This window comes from Perognathus longimembris, chromosome 1 (genome assembly GCF_023159225.1).
Source record: "Perognathus longimembris pacificus isolate PPM17 chromosome 1, ASM2315922v1, whole genome shotgun sequence".
In the NCBI taxonomy this organism is placed as follows: domain Eukaryota; kingdom Metazoa; phylum Chordata; class Mammalia; order Rodentia; family Heteromyidae; genus Perognathus; species Perognathus longimembris.
Genome location: NC_063161.1, coordinates 159,173,561 through 159,186,597, shown reverse-complemented (window position 1 = coordinate 159,186,597; position 13,037 = coordinate 159,173,561). Strand labels below are relative to the sequence as shown.

The 13,037-nt window shown below is 55.8% G+C and overlaps 1 protein-coding gene across 1 annotated transcript in view; it reads right to left on the bottom strand.

Moving 5' to 3' along the window:
* Positions 1 to 13,037, bottom strand: part of Cfap77 (cilia and flagella associated protein 77) — a 107,987-nt gene that overhangs the window by 15,497 nt on the left and 79,453 nt on the right. The window contains exons 4-5 of the mRNA XM_048345479.1: positions 8,162 to 8,267; positions 5,882 to 5,983 (exon numbers count right to left, since the gene is read on the bottom strand). Coding sequence (XP_048201436.1) covers positions 5,882 to 5,983; positions 8,162 to 8,267 — 208 coding nt within the window. The remainder of the gene's footprint in view (positions 1 to 5,881; positions 5,984 to 8,161; positions 8,268 to 13,037) is intronic.

Below are 13,037 nucleotides of genomic sequence, written 5' to 3'. Positions count from 1 at the left end.
GGGGAGATGAGAGACCCCAGGGGGACTTAAAGAAGGTCATCGGAAGTTAGGCACTAGGCCAAACTTCTCCCCAAGCCAATGGGGTTTTCTGGCTCTCTATTCTCGGGCGGGGGGGGGGGGAGGGTGGTGAGCTGGAAGGAGAAACTGGGGCCTCAATCCTTCGGGAGACTTTAAGAGATGGGAAAAGTCTACCCAAAGGGAAGGGGAAGGGAAGAGAAGGGAGCTAGCCTGATGCTAGAGCAAGCGGTTTTGCTCCATTTTCTGGTGGCTTTTGCACACAAATATGGGGATGCTTTCGTGTGTGTGTGTGTGTGTGAGTGTGTGTGTGTGTGTGTGTGCGCGCGCCTTCTGAACTAAAGACCCTCAGGAGCTGGCACGAGGAGGGGGGCTTGGTTGAAGAATGCCAGCCCCAGCCAGATCCATGCATCAGCCTCACGGTCGACACCCCAACATCTCCGCTACTCCAGGTACTTGGCTCTCTTCCGGCCACACCCCTGCACAACTCCTGCCCGAGTTTCCTGCCCCCAGACCTTGCGCTCTGGCTATTTGTGACTTGCCCGCTGTGGAGCAGCAAGGTCACCCTCGAGCAGGCAGCCCCGAGGTGGTGGGTTACGCAACGCCAGCGGAGCCCCTGCTTCTGTCCCAGGGCGGGTGAGTCAGCAGCGGGCCACGCCGCGGGTTTCTAACGGGGTATCTGTCTATAGGAGGGACGCCAGCTCAGCCTTCCTCCCGTCACCCGGTTCTGTGGGTGACACATTCATCCCAGCACTCGGCGCCCTTCGAGGCAACATTGCAGGATTTTAACTCCAATGCCAGAGAGACAGGATTCTTAAAATACACCAGCAGGGTGGGGGTGTGTGCGGCGGGCAGCCGGCCTGGCACCTGTCCTTCCGCCCCTGGTGGGGCTGGAGAGGCCAAGGCAGGGGGGTGGACAGGGCAGGAGCCGTTCTGGGGTTTCACAGAGGGTTAACTCTGCAGCCAGCTATGATTTGTCAGAGAGTTCAAAGGTGGCGGAGAAAATCCTTTTTCTTAGATTCAGCAGCTTTCGGTAATCAGCTGTTTCTCTGGGTATCGCTGCTTGGCTGGCTGCTGATAGATTTTTTTTCCCCCCTCCATCTCCAGCTCCTGTTAGGAAGCCGGGGGGCCCTGGAGACCCGAGGCAGGGTTAGTCTTCCACAGAGAGAGGCCTGTTCAGAGCACACGAGCTTGTAAATCTAGCTGTTAGCTTAATAGCCTGGGCCATTATTCTAAAGCAGTAGAGCTAAACCCAAAAGCCAAATGAAAATATAGTCAATTTGTTCATACTTTAGTGACTGAACGACTATGAAATGTCGGGGGGGGGCCGAGGGGGTGGGTGCTGGGGCTAAGCCCCTTCGGCATGGACTGCTGGGTTGGCATCGTAACACGGACTTGGCCAAAGAAGATCCAGCCTCCATAGGTCGGCAGTCTTCACTGCGCATGCCCGGCAATGGCAGCGGACCCTCACGCCTGGCCGAAGCGATGAGAAACCAGGTGTGGCCGAAAGCACACAAGCATCCTGAGACAACGGGAAGAACTGTCTCCAAGGGGGACTGACCTCGGGGAAGATAACTGAGGGAAAATGCCGACCCCCCCCCCATCCTCTTTTTTCTTTCGGAATTTTATTTTTTTGAGACAGGGTGTCACACTCAAAATCCTCCCGACTCAGCCTCATGAATGCTGGGATTACAGGCATGCACTACCAGGCCTGGACAAAACATTTTAAAAACAGCTTTGCTGGCTTCTATAAAAGATATCTGTGCTCATTGCCCAAATCCAAACCTTACAGGAAAGCACATGAGAGAAAGGGAGACCACCTCCCAGCACCCCAGGATGTGGGGGGGGGGGACCTTCCTTCCAGACGTTGGAAGTCTGACAGACACACAAAGTTGGACAGGTGGACGGTGCTCCAGCCAGCTGGGACTGCACCAGAAAGTCCTGGCTTTCACTGGCCTCTGTGTCGTGTGTGTGTGTGTGTGTGTGTGTGTGCGTGTGTGTGTGTAAATCCAGCTGACCAGAGACCCCGTGACTTCAGAAGGGGCTCAGTTGAGAAAAAAAAGAGATCTGTACCCCAAATCACACATAATCACACCTCTCCTCAGGCCCAGAGGAGGCCCGTGAGGCAGGTAGGAGGTCTGGGGAGAGCATGTGAGTGGGGCAGGCCGGCCTGCACTGGGGTGCTGTGGACTAGGGGTGTCACTGTGGGAATTGTTCTCATATCCCACATGGAGGGCTGTCAGCCAAGGTTCATGTCCCTGACCCACATTAGCATTTCACCCAGGAATGGGGTTCTTCCAAACTATCCATCTCTCCATGCAGCTGTGCGTGCAAGGGAGAGAGAGAGGTGCTTATGAATGAATGAGGGATGAATGAATGAGCGATCAGCACCGCCACCCACATGGGAGCCGCCATTTATGCATGGCTTCCGCTGGGCCAGGCACCTGCTAAGCGGAGCGCTCCGTGTTCTCTTCAAACCCTCCCAGCTGCCCTGCCTGGAGGAAGTGAATCGCCCCGCCCCACAGGTAGGGAAGGGCAGATCCCTATTTGACCCCTCTCTGGCTGACCCTGGAGGGTCACTCCCGGCGGCGCGGACCAGCCACGCCCCTCCCCAGCCCCTGGCCCCACCTGCCACCACGCTGCCCTGCAGCCTCGGCACACGTGACCGGACACTCCTAGCCCATGGTCACAGCGGAGCTGGCCCTGCCCAGTACCCCTCCTGCCCACCACAGGGGAACTCGCGGGGGCCCAGGCTTGGGGTCCCCCCCTCCATCCCCCTTCCGGCATGGTGACCCAGCCCACAGGGCGGCGGCTGCCCTGCCTGCTGCTCTTCGGCGTGAAAGGTGTTTAATTATTTCTGACAGAGTTCAGCGCCGACATCTGTTCGCGAGCAGGGAGAGTCCATTTGCCATATCCATCACTGTGACATGTTCAACTTTTTTTGGAAGCCTTGGTGTTTTGTTTTGTTTTTTCTTTCCCCATAATGGGGCTGGGGAGGGGGCAGCACAAGACCCAGACAAAGACCCTCCTGGGCTTTTGTGAACCGTGACGGAGCAGCCCCCCCCCCATTGCCCCAAATGCTCTGGGCATTTAGGGTGCTGCGGGGGCGGGAGGGGAGGGCTTTAAGATCTTGGTCATTCTGGGCTGTGCTGGTCACTCATTCAAGCAGTCATTCATTTATTCCAGATGTTTAGTGACCTCCTCTGTGCTGAGCACCCTGGCAGGCCGGTCCTTGTGGGGTCACACCTCACTGGGGATGATGGGAAACAGCTCTGGTTGAGGGCCCAGGGCCTCATGGTAGATGCTAAGTGTGTGACAGGGAGCAAGGAGCCCTTTGGGGCTGAGGAGGGGGGGTTCCTGTGGAGGGAAGGAACCACAGGAGCCCCCAGGGTGCGGCACCCTCAGACCCCCCCTCCTGGGTCCACTTGCTACAGGATGTGCTCCTTTTCTGCTCTCCCAGCCTCAGTGGCCCTGACCAATGCAAGGGGCCATGCATGCTAGGCCTTGCCCCACAGCAAGGCCTCCCCAAGCTTCCGCTGCCCGGCGTCACTTCCTGACATCCCATAACGGCAGTGCTTGGGAGTCCCAGGGTCGGGGCAGGGCTAGGTGTGCTCCCGGGACTGAGGGTGGTGACCCTGGCTGGCCCCAGCTTGAAGAACTGCAGGAGACTTGTCCTCAGGGAAGGTGGAGACAGCACTGTCACCTCGGTTTCCCTGCGCCACAAGAGGTGTTGTGTGCCCGCCAGCTGAGGTGCGGGGGGAAGATCGCCTGGCCCCAGGCCAGTCCCTCTTGGGGCTAGGGGACACTGGCCTCATTCCTAATCTGCTGGTGGGGTCAGGATGCCAAGACGTGATGTCACAGCACCACACGCCGTGTACCCCACCAAGACAAGGCTTCTACTTGTCAACACAGTATATTACCACAAGACAATTCTCTAAGGACAGGGACCCTTGGTCCTCTGAGATGAACCCCCTCTTTTGTTTCTGCCAGCCTGGGACTTGAACTCAGGGCCTGAGCACTGTCCCTGGCTTCCTTCTTTGCTCAAGGCTAGCACTCTACCACTTGAGCCACAGCGCCACTTCCGGCTTTTCCTATTTATATGGTGCCGAGGAATGGAACCCAGGGCTTCGTGCGTGCTAGGCAAGCGCTCTGCCACTAGGCCACATTCCCAGCCCAACCTCCACTTTTTTGCCAATAGAAACATTTATTTATGCAGTGGAGCCCCAGCCCGCACCTGGCATTTCAGCCTGGCATGGGAGACAGGAGTTCCCTGACACGGGACTCCGGGGGGACCTGGGTGCATGGTTTTTCTTCTCTGCTCTGGGGAGGCGTTGCAAGCAGAGACCACTATGTCTTGAGGGGATAGAGGAGGGGTACGAGTGGATAGCCATCAAGCAGAGTCCCTGGAGGGCATCTTGTGCCTGTGGGACCAGGGGTCCTGGTGCCCTTGACAATGTCACCCAGCTGCCTGCACCCCCATGCTGGCAGGGATCATCAGAGAGAAAAGGGCACAGGAGGACAGACAACAGATGGGGGCCCAGGGAGGAGGCTGCGGGCTGCAGAGAGCCGGAGAGAAGCAGGGTGGGTGGGTGGCAGGTGTGTTTTAAAAGGCGGAAGGCCAGTGGCTCCTACCTGAAACCCTAGCCACTGAGGAGGTTGATAGTTGAGGACAGGTTCAACGCCAGCCCAGGCAGACAAATCCAAGAGACTCTTATCTCCAATTAGCCACTAGAAAGCCTTGTGGAGCTATGGCTCAAGTAGTAGAGCTCCAGCCTTGAGATAAAAGCTAAGGGGCAGCGCCCTGGTCCTGCGTTCAATCCCCAGGATTGTCTCACACAGCCCCGTGTACACACACACACACACACACACACACACACACGCAGGCAGGCAGGAGGTGGAAAGGGACGGGAGGAAGGCGATACGAGGTGCAGTGGTGTGAAGCGACAGCAGGGCCGTGGCCCACGGTCTCCTGAGTGCGCTCACCCATGTTCTCCCCTTGATGTGTGCCGCGATCGCGGGGGCAGCCGGGCTGACGGGCGGCAGGGCGCATGCGCACTGACACGTGCGGAGAGGCCACGCGGGCAGGACCCAGAGGCGGCAGGCGGGGGCCGGCGAGGCAGGTTTCCGGCCAAGCTTGTTCAAGTGCATTAGGCTCAGGAAGGCAGCGGCCTCTTCAGTGTCTACACTGTGGTTTAATGCACATGGCACGGCAGCTGGGCTGTCTGTCTGTCTGTCTACCTGGTGCAGCTAGCTTCCTGGGACCTGGCAAGTCCCTGGTGGCCGGCTACAGAGGCCCCTTCTCCTCGAGTGGGGCCCACGGGGCTCCCTCCATCCTGGAGCCGCAGTCCACCTCCCACCTTGCCCTCTCCCTGCTGAAAGTTGCCGAAGCCACCCTGGGTGCGACAGGACAACATGGCCAGAGGACCACAGGCTCAGCTCAGACACCGGCGCATGGCCTGTTCCCCAGGGACTTGCCTCGGTCCCTCTGGCTGTATGCCATGCACTGACGCCAGTCATCCACAGACATTCGCTCCCTTTTTCCTGTGCCACCACGGAACTGTCAGCATCTCCGAGCCCAGAGCCCTAGACAGCCTCTGCCCTGGGTGGACAGACACCCAGCTCTGAGGGGAGGTGGCTGGGATCAGCCCTGGCCCTGCCAATGCCCACTGTTAGCCCCGTTTCCTCCTGTGCCCAACAGGCTGGTGCTGCAGCTAGTCGTGTGTGGGAAGAGTCCGAGTGAAGTGGACTCAGAGCCTGCCACCCAGGAGGTTCCGCGGAAGTGTCAGCCACGACACTGTGTCATTCACCCACTGGAGGGCCGGCAGAACTGCCAGTGCAGGATGAAGGCCGCGAAGGGGACACTGACCTTGCGGAAGTGAGGCATGTGCCAGAGGCGGTCCAGCTTCACAGGGGGCTTGAACTTTCTCAGCTGGCTGCTCCGGGTATCATACAGCTTCCCCAGGATCACCTGCGAGCGATGGCAGAGGTGAAACCTCCCCTGGCGACTGCAGAAACCCGGGCAGTGACTGAGGGACTGCAAGGCCCCCTCCCTTCTGCTCGTTCTGAGGATGTTTAACCACAGTGCCCTCCCCCCCCCCCCCCCCCCGCCGGCTGCTACTTGGGGGCTGGGGGTGAGGTGGGAACGGGGCGTTCATAGGATTTCTGTGCACAAGATCCTGGTTTATGATGTGGCCCTAGATTACTTGGGGACCCTGCTTGGGGCCAAGTAGCAGCTCCCAGGATAGGGCTGAAGTCCTGTCATCCTTTTCCTCTGAGACCAATAGTCCTGAGATTCACAGGGTCTCCATGATGTTGGAGTGATGAAAAGTGAGATTCATGTTCCCACCACTGCTCACCCAGGAGGGAGGCCCAGGGAGGAGGCCCTCCCAGGAACAGAGATTCATGGGCTCCTTCTAGAACCTGTGAGAGGTCTCTGCAGGTGGCCCACTCCACCACGCATGCTCTGTGCCCACTCACAGCTCTCTGAAAGTCCTAACTCAAGTCCTATAGCTCATGGGGTCTGCCAAGGACTGAACCGTGCCCCTCCAGACTCAGATGGAGCAGCCTTCGTCCTAATGTGAGGACGGTGTGGTGAGGAGGCCTACGGGAGGTCACTCAGGTCACGGAGGACCCTAGGACCTGACCCCCAATGCCCTTCAGAGTCCGCGGGATGAGGTCTGAAGGCAGGCTTGCTGGACTGAGCTCACATACAGGACTGCAGTCTATGGCAAAACCACCCCAAATGAGCATAAGTCCCTCCCACTCTGGTGAGCCAGATATACACATCATGCCAGAAAGCTCCTTACTGGTTTGTTAATCAGTCCCATTATCATTGTCGTCATCATCATCATCATCAATATCTCAATTATCATGATCACGATCATTTTGTGCCAATACTAGGGTCTGAACTCGGGGCCTTGTGCTCTTACTAAGCCCCTCCCCCCTCCCCCCTCAAAGCTAGTGCTTGACTATTTGAGCCATACCTGTGCTTCTGGCTTTTACATTTTAATTATATTTTTATTATCTTTAAGTAGTTGTACAAGGGAGTGATCATTCAACAAATAAGTTTGTGAATACAATGCATCTTGAGCCAGGTCACCCCTTCTATCCTTCTCCCCTCTTAACCCCACTCTTCCCTTCAATTTCTGTACTTTCATAGGACATACATTGAATTATATGACTGCATTCTCTCCCCCTTCCATCTGGCTTTTTGCTAGTTTACTGAAAATAAGAGTCTCATGGGGCTGGGAATGTGGCTTGGTGGTAGAGTGCTTGCCTAGCATGCATGAAGCCCTGGGTTTGATTCCTCAGCATGACATACACAGAAAAAGCCAGAAGTGGTGCTATGGCTCAGGAGGTAGAGTGCTCATCTTGAACAAAAAGAAACCAGGGACAGTGCTCAGGCTCTGAGTCCAAGCCCCAGGACTGGCAAAGAAAAAAAAAAGAGTCTTGTGGATTTGTCTGCCTGAGCTGGCTTCCAATCAGGAACCGCAGCTGTCAGCCTCCTGAGTAGCTAGGATTAAGGTGTGAGCCACTGCGGCCAACTCCATTAGAGTTATCGACTGCATGTAGGCATAACTTAACAAGCCCTCTCCAACAGCATGACACAAGACACAAGATCCTATCTGATGCTGAAGCAGATGGAATAAGGGGGTCGAAGGCCTGGGGAGACAGGGTCACACAGGGTTAGAGCTTAAGGAAGGAGGCCAGGCCTCCTCTCCCCAGCCCCCCTGTCTACAGCTCACCCCAAGATTGTGCTAGGCTATGACCAGCACCCAAAAGCCAGACACAAGACACCACAGCTCTCCATTCCCCCTGCTGGGAAGGGGTTCCAGGCCTTGAGCAGAGTGGCCCATTGTGGTCACTCTTGACTAAATGGTGGCGATCACAGGAACTTCATTTGGGGTCACTGTGTCTAAAATCCAGGGCACCCTGGTGGCAGTGTAGAAACCTACAGTAGGGACAGGCTTCCCCCGGGACTGGAGCGGTCCAGCCTACAAACTAGCCATCTTCTTAGGCCAGATGCAGTAATGCATCCTAGCCAGACACAAGACACCACAGCAGCTACAAACAAGTTTGGAGCGCAGGACCAGCCAACCATGTCTCCCCTCCTGCCACCGCTGGCCCCTTGGGCAAGGGCAGTTACCTTCTGCTTTTTCTCCAGCTTGATGGCCTGTTGGGTGGCCTTCTGCTCCTGCACCCACAGCTGCTGGTACCGATGCTGAAGCAGATCAAATAGGGGTGTCGATGGCCTGGGGAGACAGGGTCACACAGGGTTAGAGCCTGAGGAAGGAGGCCAGGCCTCCTCTCCCCAGCCTCCCTGTCTACAGCTCACCCCAAGAGTGTGTTGGGCTCTGGCCAGCACCCAAAATATCTGACAGAGGCAGGCCATGTGCATAAACGGTCCAGCAAACATGTGCCTACAAGCAGAGCAGCAGAGAGGGCCAGAAGCCCTGTGAGCATGGGAGGTTTGAACTCAGGGCATCATGCTTTCTAGGCATGCGCTCTACCACATGAAGCACGCCTTCATCCCTTTCATTGTGTAACTTAGTTTTCAGATAGGATCTCTGAGGAAGTCAGAACCTTACATTTGCCAGGCAAGCGCTCTTCCACGGAGCTAAATCCCTAACTCCCTCATGCTTTTTTCGGTCCAAGATGGGCCTCAGACCTGGGACACCCCCCCCCCCCCCCCCCGCCGATCTCTACTCCCTGAAGAGCTGGGGTTATAGACACTAAGCCTGGCCTGCTTTGCCTTGCTTTTCAGTCTTTTAAATCTTCGAAATTATAGCCAACCATTGAAAGTTGTGATATCTCACATTTAGAAAAACACACAACTTTCAAGTTGGGTACTGGTGGCTCACACCTATAATCTCAGCTACTCAGGAAGCTGAGATCTGAGGATCATGGCTTGAAACCAGCCTGGGCAGGAAAAGTCTGAGACTCTCATCTCCACTTAACCACCACCAAGTCAAAAGTGGAGCTGTGGTTCAAGTGGTAGAGTACTAGCCTTGAGCACAGAGAGGCTCAGGGATAGAGTCCTGAGTTCAAGCTCCAGGACTGACCACCCCCCCCAAAAAAAAGCCTGTATAGATTGTCTTAAAAACACTGCAGTTCTGACTTTGGTGGGCCTGCCCGCCTGGTTAGCGATGAGCCTCCGCTGCCCCGTAGCCCTCACGCGTGGGCCTGGCTGAGCTGGCATTGTTTGAGTGGAGTTGAGTGGCTGCGACCCGCCGAGGCCCCTCCCTGAACAGCCAGCCGTATGTCTATAAACACTGGCTCTTTGTTTTCTGGCTTCTTTACCCCTGTGGTGACTTTTATTACTTAATTATTACAAGCCCCATGCCCCCGAGCGGCCTAATTTATAGCTGTGCTTTCTAATGGCACTACGAGTGTGCGTAATCTCAAAATATCTACCCCAAGAGGCCGGGTCGCAGGGACGCTCACTCCTCCCGGCAGCCTCTGCTGCATCCATCACCTGAACCAGCCCTCGCAGTCCTCCCGCGGCCTGGATGACCGCCTCTGTGGCCTGCTCTGGCCAGAGGTTCTCATCACAGGGCCGGAGCCTGGCATAGCTGCCAACCTAGGGGGCTACGGTGAGCAGCCCAGGCCAGGTCTAAGGCATTGGCTGGTCTTGTTTCTGCTCCGGCTTGTTGACTTGGATAAACATGAGCAGAGGCTGGGACATAAATCAGATCCTGACACTCCTTCCATTTCTTGGCCCAAGAAGGAGCATCCAGCCACCTCCCCAGGACACCTGCCCCATCCCTCACGTCCTTCCTGGCCTTCCAGGCCCTGTCCTTTGCCTGGGCTCCTCTCCTACCCACGTGGCACATACTGACTTCTCCTCCGCTTTGCTGTGGGGTCCTCAATCACGGACGCCTTAGACCAAACAAGCCCTATAGATAGCTTGGACTACTACTCAGCCATGAAAAGGACCTATTAATGCATGACTTGTATGGCTTATACGGGTTTCTAGGTCTTTATGCTGAGTGAAAAAGGCTGTTGGATCTCATATACCATATGCCATTCTTGAAATATATACCATTTGAAGTATATGCCATTCTTGAGATTTTTCTAGGAAGTAGGGAATGGTGGGGGGGGCTGCTACAGGGTGGTCTTTGTGGTGATGGAACACTTTTTTGACTGTCTTATAAAAACTTACAGGTGCAATAAAACTGCACGGAAGTAGGCTGGGTGAGGTGACTCGTGCCTGTAATCCCAGCTACCTGGGAGGAAGGAGCAGGAGGGCCTAGGCCTGAGGCTGGTCTTGGGCAAAACACAGAGACCCTATCCAAAAAATGACTAAAGCAGAAAAGGACTGGGAATGGGGCTCAAGTGGTAGAGACGGCCTGCCTACCAAGTACGAGGCCCTGAGCTCAAACTCCAGTACTGCTCCGAGAGATATTATGTAAAATATTATTTGTTCGCCAATAAACCTGAAACCCAAACAAAGTGATTGATTTTTGCTAGGAAAATCTAAAAGAGCGAAGAGAAGTACCCCCCGCCCCTCCTTAATGGTTTTGCCATGGGCTGAGGCCCCTGTGGTAACAATTACCGTTTTCCCTGCACCTCCCTTTTGAGGGGCTGGAGGGGTTGACAGAGGAGAGCTTAATTATTTATCCTCACTAAGTGAACATGGAAGAGGTGAGAACAGGGAAGCAGAGGCCCAGAAAGGTCAAACAGCTTTCCTAGGGTCACCCAGCCCACATCCCCAGCAAAGCCTGGACTGCGAGCCCTCAGGCTATGGTGTCTCCAGTGCAGAGAATCCAGATCCTCGTTCACAAAGGGCGGGCGGCTCAGGCTGGCCAGGCTGCGCAGCTGGCCAGCTGCAGACAGAGATCAAGTGCGGGACCCTGGCTGTTCTCAGGCGTTCCCAGTTCCTGTCCTCTGTCACCGGACCCTGCAGCATCCCTGTCCCCTGCCTCCCACCGCGCACGCCACTGAGGCTTAGGGAAAACGCGGGGCAATTTCTGTCTGACCCCTGGGCTTCTTGCTGCCATGGGGTTAGCGTGGGCCTTTGCAAGGCCTCAGGCCCAGCTGTTCCTGCCTCTTGCGGTGCTGCAGGCTTCTCCAGAGCCCCCAGGGCCCAAACGAAGGCGTGCTAGACAAGATCTTCAGTGCTTGCCACTGTGGCCCCTTTCCCATCCGGCTCTGGAAAGTTCGGTCCTGATGGTGCTATGTACCACCTCAGCCTCCTGAGTAGCTAGGATTACAGGCGTGAGCCCCTGGCATCAAGTGGCCTGTTGCTTCTGGCTGGGGGGTGACCACTGGCCTGTGTGATTGGAGACTTGGACTGGCTGTCATAATTTCCTCTGTAGGAAAGATTCTGAGGTGCTAAGCCTCCGTGGGGGGCCATCGGGGTCTCAGGGTGCGGGGCTTCTGTCTGCTGTTTCTGCTTGTCTAAAGCTTGCCCTGGGCTAGCCTGGGCACTCCCTCTGGCAAGGTGGCCATCTCAACACTGCTGGAGCTACTCTGCTAAGTGCCTGGAATGACCTGTTATCCGACCCTCTGAAAAGCTCCCGCTCACAGCCATGCCGTGTCTCTAAGAGCGCAGAAAATGCAGGATAAAATAAAATCAGCTGCTACTCAGGGCGGGGATTGGAGAACTTCCGATTGGTTTCATCAAATCTATCCTCCAGGCTTGGCGACGGATGCCCCAGACCAAGGGTTCCAAGGGACACGCGAGAGAAATGGAAACGATCATTTGCAAACATGAGGCTGACACGCGAGCGGTGCGGTGCGGTACGGTGTGGGCAGGCCGAGATGAGGGCTGACAGCTCTGATTTGCCCCGGCCCGCCGCTGTCTGCCAGGAACGCTCTGTGGATTACAGGCGCCCCTTTCATGCAAGTCGTCTTCATCTGCCAGGCTCATTAAAACTTCGCAGAGCTGGGGAAGTTGGCGGGAGAGAGGAGGGCGGAGGCTCCTGGAGAGGGACCCGAGGTACACATTTGTTGAAAGGCGTTTCAGAAGGGAGCTTCAGGTCTGACAAACTGGATTTCAGTTTGCCACTCCCATTCGCAGCGGGCTAAAATAATTGGTCATCAGTGACTACTAATTCAGTTTAGTAGCCAGAGGCGATTTTTTTTTCTTCCTAGAAAATCAATGACAGTGCGGAAGTCTGAGCAGCTCAGTTCCACTCAAGACGGGAGCCTTTCTTTGGTCATGCGCCTTCCAGTGAGAGACAGCTATTTTGTTAAAATAAAATTAAAACCCATCTCTAATACGCCAGCGGTCTTGGCTCCCGGGGGCCGAGGTGGCGCTGGCTCTGCATCCACGCACCCTCTAGGGACACAGGGGACCCGCTGGGCGCCCTCAGAAGGGGACCTAACCTGCTCCACGCACTTTTGGGGGAGGAAGAGTCTGGCAGACCGGTTTCCTCTCAGAGTTCTGATCAAAACCCATTCAGGTACTCAGGAAGCTGAGATGTGAGGACGGAGGTTCAAAGACAGCCACAGCCGAGAAGTCTGTGGAATTATTTCCAATTAACCAGCAAAAAGCCGGAAGTGGAGGTGTAGCTCAACTGATGGAGCACCAGCTCTGAGTGAAAAAGCTAAGGGACAGTGGCCAGGCCCTGAGTTCAAGCCCCGCGACTGTCACACATAGACACACAAAAACCTGAAACCCAAAACAAACAACAAGAACACAGCCGGTGGCTAATTTGGCAGCAGGGGGCCATGTGGGGAGCCCCAGTCCTGCCCCTCCTCCCAGGCTCCCGGTGCTGAGCCACACAACTGGCTCAGGGCTGGAATGCCTTTCCTTTTGGCTTCCTAAATGGGCTCATGGTCCGACTGCCAAGAAGTGTTTATTGAGCCCCTCGCTCCTGATTTTCTAAGTGATTTGGGATAGATTTGCCCCTGAGCTACCAAGGCTACTGCTAAGTCCTTTTTCTTGTGTGCAGGGTGTAACTGGCATTTGAACTCGGAGCCTTGCCTTTGCTAGACAGGAACTCTACCACTTGAGCCATTCCTCCAGCCTTCCTTTTTTTGTGTGACAGTCCTAGGGCTTGAACTCAGGGCCAGAG